The following is a 6,626-nucleotide window of genomic DNA, read 5'->3' as shown; positions in this document are numbered from 1 at the left end:
TAAGATGTCCATAGATGTTTTTAGCATCCGCCGGCATTGCTTTAGAAATGTCGGCCTCTGAAAGGAATACTTAACCCTCAAATGACTATTTGTATATCAATTAATCACTCTGTATTATGGTGACTTTGTAAAGAACTTTCTCTTATACATCTACGGTAAACTAAGAATACAAAAATGGAGATTTTTTTTTTTTTAAAGAATCATAGGGGCTGCGGGGTGAGATGCCTCTCACAAGCTATTTAACCCTCTGAAATGTGTACAAATTGGTTTCATTTAATCTAGAAACATGGGGGGGGCCGGGGCAATGACCAGCTTTGCACAAATTGCAAGAAATTAGTGAAAATTGTCGAAGAACATTTGTTGTAAAACAGGGAGAATTATTGGAAAATTATCAAAAACTAGGAAAAACATCCAGAAAAATATATTTATAATCATCATAATTGTATATTTAAAATTATTCAGAAACATAAATACACATATTTTTTAATTTCTGCACTTTTTAATGGTTATTTTCTTGCCTATTTTTTTTTTTTTTTACCCTTTTTTTGTGCTTATTTTTAAGTGGTTTTCTTGTATTGTTTTACTAAATTCTTGCTAACTTTAGACCATGCATTGTTAAGTTGCTCATTGCCTTCTCTTCAGAAATCAAGAAGAAATCAAACCAGTTTGCTAAAGTTTCAAAGGGTACACAAATGGTCATTTTGGGGGTGAAGTGCTCCTTTAATATCTGCCTGATGTCTTTACCAAAGTTTCTGAAGCTGATATTTTGCTCCATCATACTGTGAAGAAGCATCTTGCAGTACCACTAGTGCCTTTACTGTATTATCGCTTGTCACACTACACATTTAGCTTGACTGCGTTTGTGGGAATCAGACCTCCAGCCATGACAGTGTTAACGCCTCGCTGTAATCTCAGAGCAGAGCAGGAGCTAGGTTCACTACCATCCTCTTAATATGATGGAAAGCAGTAGTGCTATTACTTTTACTTGATAATATTACAATATTAAGAATGTAAACAGTACTGTATTCAATGAATTGACTAATCATACAACCTTTGCTTATAGCTTGTCCTTGTCTCGCAGTTTGGAAGGAGACTTAAGTGGCTAAAAATTGAATCTGCAAACATTATGATTATTGGATTATTAAATCATAATATCTGAGAGAATTTTTCTAGCTGAGGTCATGAGTTGTACCAATATAATCTTTAAAATTTAAATTCTGTTTAAGTTAGGAAGTGGAAAACGTTTTTGTTTAGCATGTTAAGCAACAGGACGACCACGTTTGGTCTTCATTTGCAGTCACCCAGGAGGTGTGGCATTTCTCCTGCTGCATGATTGCAGAAAGAAAAGCAGAAAAGAGAGGCCACAAAGTCCCTTCAAGGTCTGAGTTATTGCTGAATGCAGCATCCAAAGCCTTTAAAGGAGAGAGCGAGAGGTAGCACAGGGTTGCATGGTACTATAGTTTGTTCAATCAACTGTCAAATCACAATTACTCTTGTTAGGAGGTGAAAGGTTTGCAGGTAACATTCACTGTACTGTGCAAAGAATATAAAAGAAATGCTTTATATTTTTACACAAATTTTAAATGCAATTTGTGGCTTTTTTATATCACTGCAGTATATGTTTAGGTTTTAGTGTGGGCAGAATCAAAAGCCTATACTATTATTTTGTAATTTATTCAGTCTTGACAGTGTTGCAGCAGTGACCTTTGACCCAGGGGCCACACTCCTTTGTAAATACATACAGATTTGTAAAAAAAATAAGTGCCTTTGCCTGTTTCCAAATGAGTTGTAATATTCCTAAATTATGTGTTTTGATGTTTCATCAGATAAAAACTAGAATTAGGATGATACATTACACATGCATAAAAATAAAAACACTAAATCCACTGATTTGTTTTCATTATGATTTTATTTATTTACACACTGCACCACAAATCAGCCACACTTTGAGATTTTGAGCCGATAAAAAATGTTAGTTATCAGCAATCGGTAGAAATCAGCAATTCAAATTTAATTTTGCATGACTTCAACCCAAAATCCAGGAAGAACACCACTTTGCTCAGCACACACAAAGCCCAATGGCTGCGATCAGATATGGTGAAGAGAGGGTACTTTCATTTAACACAATCACAGAAAATTCATCTTGTACAGTGTTAGGATGAGTGTTGACAAGGACCCAGAGTGTGTGGATGCATGTAAGGGCTGAACATGAGTATTCCAACCTCTAAATTTCACAAGGAACAACAGTAAAGTTTGTCCACAGAGACATTTCATGTATCATTCAAGTGAAATCCAACTGACTGACAAATTCTTTACATCTTTGCACCCTTTGTCATTTCAGATTTCTTTATCAAACGTCTCAGGCCAGCTGAGCCAGTAGAGCTCAAATCATATCACACAGGTCGTTGCTTATATGCATGGTTTCTTGATGCAGCTTTTATCTCTGTACATATAAATAACAGTAAAGGTGAAGTTCAGCTCCACAATAAAATCAGGAAGCTCCTCTCAAAGTCCTGCACCTCTGGCCATGGTCCAAATAAGGCTGAAAGTCAGATAGCCCACAGATTTCAATGGTTTGCAGTGTAGCGGTTAGGAGGGTTGCTTGGGGCCTTCAGCAGGTGTGAAGCCTTCTGTCTCCATCCTCTGTTTGTATTTCAGGTAGTCTCTCCTCTTGGTGAAATATTTCACCTGCCAGGGAAGACGGAGAAGATGAGCAATCTGCAGTATTACATTTGTCGAGTGTGTTTGCTTGAATGATGAGAGTTGAGGGCTATTCTTATTTTAAAATAATACATTTTAAGATCGTCAATTCGCTTTAAAAAAAATAATTGTTGTGATTTTGAAACACTGCTTAGGGGTGTATCCTCTCTGTAATCAGACTTCAGAGCTCACTGATCACAAAGATAAAAAGAGGGTGTAGTTTACCCACTGAGCGGGGCACTTTGCCTCAAACTCGCTCTGAAACTTTTGGCAGGCAGCCCCTTTGTCATCATTATCATCCAGACATTTCCACAGCAGGTCCCTGGCATCCCAGCATGCCTTCCTTTCTGTTGAGTTTGGAGCCGTCATCACTGCTTCACCCTGGGAGAGATTTTTAAAAAGTAAATGATGGGTAAGTTAACAGCAACAAAGGGTCTGTTTGTTATTTCAGAGAGGGTAGGAGGTGGTGAAAAATAGAGGAGGCACTTCATATATTTTTTAAGCACTGGGGAGGGTGTTAGGTTTTTTTTTTAATTTTGTTTATGGGGGGAAATCCAACTTTACTTGCATTTTTAAACACCCTCAGAAACGTAAAACCTAAGAAGTGGGTTTGACAGGCAAATTTTCTTTAAAAATCAGCCAAATAATTCCGTTTATCATGTCTAGCAACAGTGATATATGGTTTATTTCTGGTGGAGAGATGGGCATGTAACATGGAGGCTCAATGAAAAATATTTGTAGCTCTGGGTCATGAAAAAAAAAAAAAAACACACAAAGACACACCCCAGCCACTCAGTACTCTGAAAAATAAAGCACAGTCCTTTATGAAGCTCCTGCTATGTGTCGTGTAAACTTCTTAAAAAGCATTATGAACCACTGGGTCTTTACAGTAAAAAAGAAAAGACACTTCAGTCCATTTATTACTGTCTGCTACTTAACGCTGTGTTTACTGTTTATTCTAACGATGTCCCTCAGGTTTACACTACTTATTCTTCCCTACATCAGCCTAAAATGACCCAACGTCTCAATTTAATCTACATGACACAACTGTACCGTGTTCAGGTTGATATTAAACAACAAATAACCAACTTTCAACTGTTTTCAACGATCATTCAGCGAATACAACGAAGGTAAACTGATACTAGCTTGTATAAACTCAGCTAACACTCACCGAAAGAAACGCTCAAACCTCCTAAATGTTATATGTTTGCTCCGACCAACGCTGCTGTTTGCTTCTGTCACTCCATAAATCCCCAAATATAGAGTAATGTCGTTTTTAGATGACAAACGCAAGACTTTTGTAATGTTCAGGCGCTACAGCAGTGAATTGAAGGACGCGCTCAGCAGCACTTCCTTGTCGCGTCGTGATGACGAAGGCGTGATTGACAAATCGTACCAGGTGATGGCGCAGTTTGCTAACAAATTAAAACTCAAGAAAGTGGCACGTTAGACAGTTTTTAACGTTATTTGTCAATATAAAAAGCTCGATAAGAAAGGTAAAAATAACCCGAGGTGGTTTAGACGACGTCTTAAATCACGCTGTGGCGTTTTACGTAAGTTTTGCAGCGTCCGCTCTTTTCTCGCGCTGCCATCATCAGAGAAGCAACAGGTGAGATGAGTGATTTATTAGCTAATGTAGCATCCTTATGTAGCTTAGCTAAAAGTTGTATATCTTTTCGCCACATTTAAAGCATTTAATTTCGCTACAAACACTATCAGGCGTTTTATTGTCTCCGTCTACATTGTTTTTGTGGTTAACTTTAAAGTGTCTCCTCTGCAGTAGTTCGTAGTTTGTAAGATAAGTTTACTAAAATGTGCATAAAATGTTCCATAAAGGGTCACAGCTTGATAAACCACTGACTGTATGTATTTCCATTAATTTATTAGTTACACAATCTGGAGTAGAGCTGAGCGACACTCCATCACCAGGAGCCTCGGGTCCAGCAGCGCTGCACCAGGCTGATTTCCAGGTGAGAAAGTAAATGACACAACTTCCTAGTTTGCTGTCTTATTTCTCTTTAAGGAAAGTTGTTGTTCATGTTGGCACTAATGACAGTCCACGGCAGCAGTTGGAGGTTTTAAAGTGTGATTTTCTTTTTTTTAAATTTACTTTTTTATTGTGGTTTTTCAGGTTGATATAATACAACAGATTTACATACATTTACATAAACAAAAAACACAACCAAGGCACAAAAACTAAACAGCACAAAACAAGAAGTAAAAACACTCACATCTCATAGGATTCTTAGGTAGCAGTTATATTCAGTGATATTACATTGTTTAAATACATTACTTCACGTTATCAAGTGTCCGTATATCTTGGTAGGTGACTTTCATGAAGTGTGATTTTTGAGTCTTTTTAACTTCCTAAAACTCACTTTGAAGGACTTTTTTTTTTTTTATATCTGGCACACTCCCTAATGTCTGACATGGCAGTAGTTGTTTTAGCAGAGTTTTGCAGCTTCGTACCTGGATTCAGTCACAGTGTTGATAACCAGTTTTCATTCCACAATATAGGCTACCTTGAAACTGGTATATCACCGCAACCCTTCTCCCCACACACACTCCACCATTTCTGTTATGACTGAATTTTGTGTCAGCATGGGAGGAACTTTTGCTTTGTAAAATCTCAGAGCTGTTTTTATTTATTAATTTTTTATTTAAATGTTCACTTGACTTAGCTGAAAGTCTCAGTTTCTATTAAACATTTTTAAAGGCATTTAAACAGAGTTTTGTGTCGGAGTTTGTTATATCCCAAATTCAAAATATTTACATAAATATTTACATTTTTATCATAAATGCATATCGGTTCCAAATAACTGTTATTGGTCACATCAAATACTAATAATCGGTATCGGTATGGGTCCTGAAAAACCAATATTAGTCAACCCCTGTTAGGCAGTATTTGGAAAAACCAGACCCATGTGCTCTGATATGAGATAGTGGCTATTTTGCTGAATGACTCTGACCCTCAGTAACCCATATGTGCTGCATTTTTATGCAAGCTTGATAGAGTGGATATCTTATTGTCAAAATGAGAGAAAAATTAGATTATAATTAAATTGTTATGGTAAATGAATGCATGGTGTGCTAACTTACCATCTCATTTCTTACTTAATTGACATTCATTTCCTATTATTGTCCCCAAAGTATTTGCGGTAGCATTAACTAGAGGCTGAAAGTTTGATTCATGTTTGTGTGTGCATTCCTATTTCATTCAAATCAGGCAGGAAAAACTTTTTGAATGTTTGTTTCTTCCCTGGGAGCCTCTTTTCCTCCACTGCACAACAAGTGTTTGTCATCGAGTCTTGTGTCAATGTGTGTGTGTATAGCCTGGCGGTGAGTTAAGGCAGAATGAAAATGTGTGTTGTTGATTAACTCCCTCTCTTTTTCTCTCCCTCCCTCAGCCACAGAGATGGAGAATAGCCCCGCTGGTTGCCATGGCTCCCAGCAGCAATCCATCTCAGTTCGTGTGCTTGTGCGTACTGAAGGGAATAAAAAAAAAAAAAAAAACAAGTACTCCGGTGCAGGGGTGAGGAGCTCGCCCTCTTCTTAGGAAAGTAAGTGTTTGTCGCCCTGTGCGTGTGTATGACTTGAGTGTGTCTCTCTAGCTGCTTCAGAGACAGAACTTCATTTACTATTCACATCACACGCCATTTACTGACCTCACTGCAAGTTTGTTTCCTCCACTGTCAATGAGTGCTTTTGTTTTATTCTGCTCCAGTATTGGGACTTAAGACCAAAGTTCCCATCCAAGAACATGCTTTTAAAATGTGTCCCTGCGCATGACAGTGCAATACACACAGTGCCTGCAAAGGAGCATGTGAAATGTAGAAGTTACCGCTGTGATGTTACCATTTTCAAAAAGTCAGATTTTAGTTGTCGCTTGCAGCAAAAGCACAACGTAATTTTCAAACACCTTGAAA

At 37.6% G+C, this 6,626-nt stretch overlaps 1 protein-coding gene across 1 annotated transcript; it reads right to left on the bottom strand.

Moving 5' to 3' along the window:
* Nucleotides 1-1,890: 1,890 nt before the first annotated feature.
* Nucleotides 1,891-4,294, bottom strand: LOC121961474 (cytochrome c oxidase assembly factor 6 homolog). The gene is made up of 3 exons (XM_042511470.1): nt 3,872-4,294; nt 2,926-3,081; nt 1,891-2,688 (listed from the first exon to the last, which is right to left on the bottom strand). The coding sequence occupies exons 2-3, from the start codon at nt 3,067-3,069 to the stop codon at nt 2,590-2,592; spliced, it is 243 nt and encodes an 80-aa protein (XP_042367404.1). The 5' UTR covers nt 3,070-3,081; nt 3,872-4,294; the 3' UTR covers nt 1,891-2,589.
* Between the last annotated feature and the right edge of the window lie 2,332 nt (nt 4,295-6,626).

This window comes from Plectropomus leopardus, chromosome 22 (assembly GCF_008729295.1).
Source record: "Plectropomus leopardus isolate mb chromosome 22, YSFRI_Pleo_2.0, whole genome shotgun sequence".
NCBI lineage: Eukaryota > Metazoa > Chordata > Actinopteri > Perciformes > Serranidae > Plectropomus > Plectropomus leopardus.
The sequence above is the reverse complement of the archived record's forward strand: the minus strand, read 5'-3'. Positions and strand labels throughout refer to the sequence as shown.

What these genes read in the sequence shown, in the direction of transcription:
- LOC121961474 (XM_042511470.1), bottom strand. Translation starts at nt 3,069, where the DNA reads ATGACGGCTCCAAACTCAACAGAAAGGAAGGCATGCTGGGATGCCAGG. An exon ending in CAAAGTGCCCCGCTCAGTGG is followed by an intron (nt 2,689 to 2,925) that starts GTAAACTACACC and finishes CTTCCCTGGCAG; the next exon opens with GTGAAATATTTCACCAAGAG.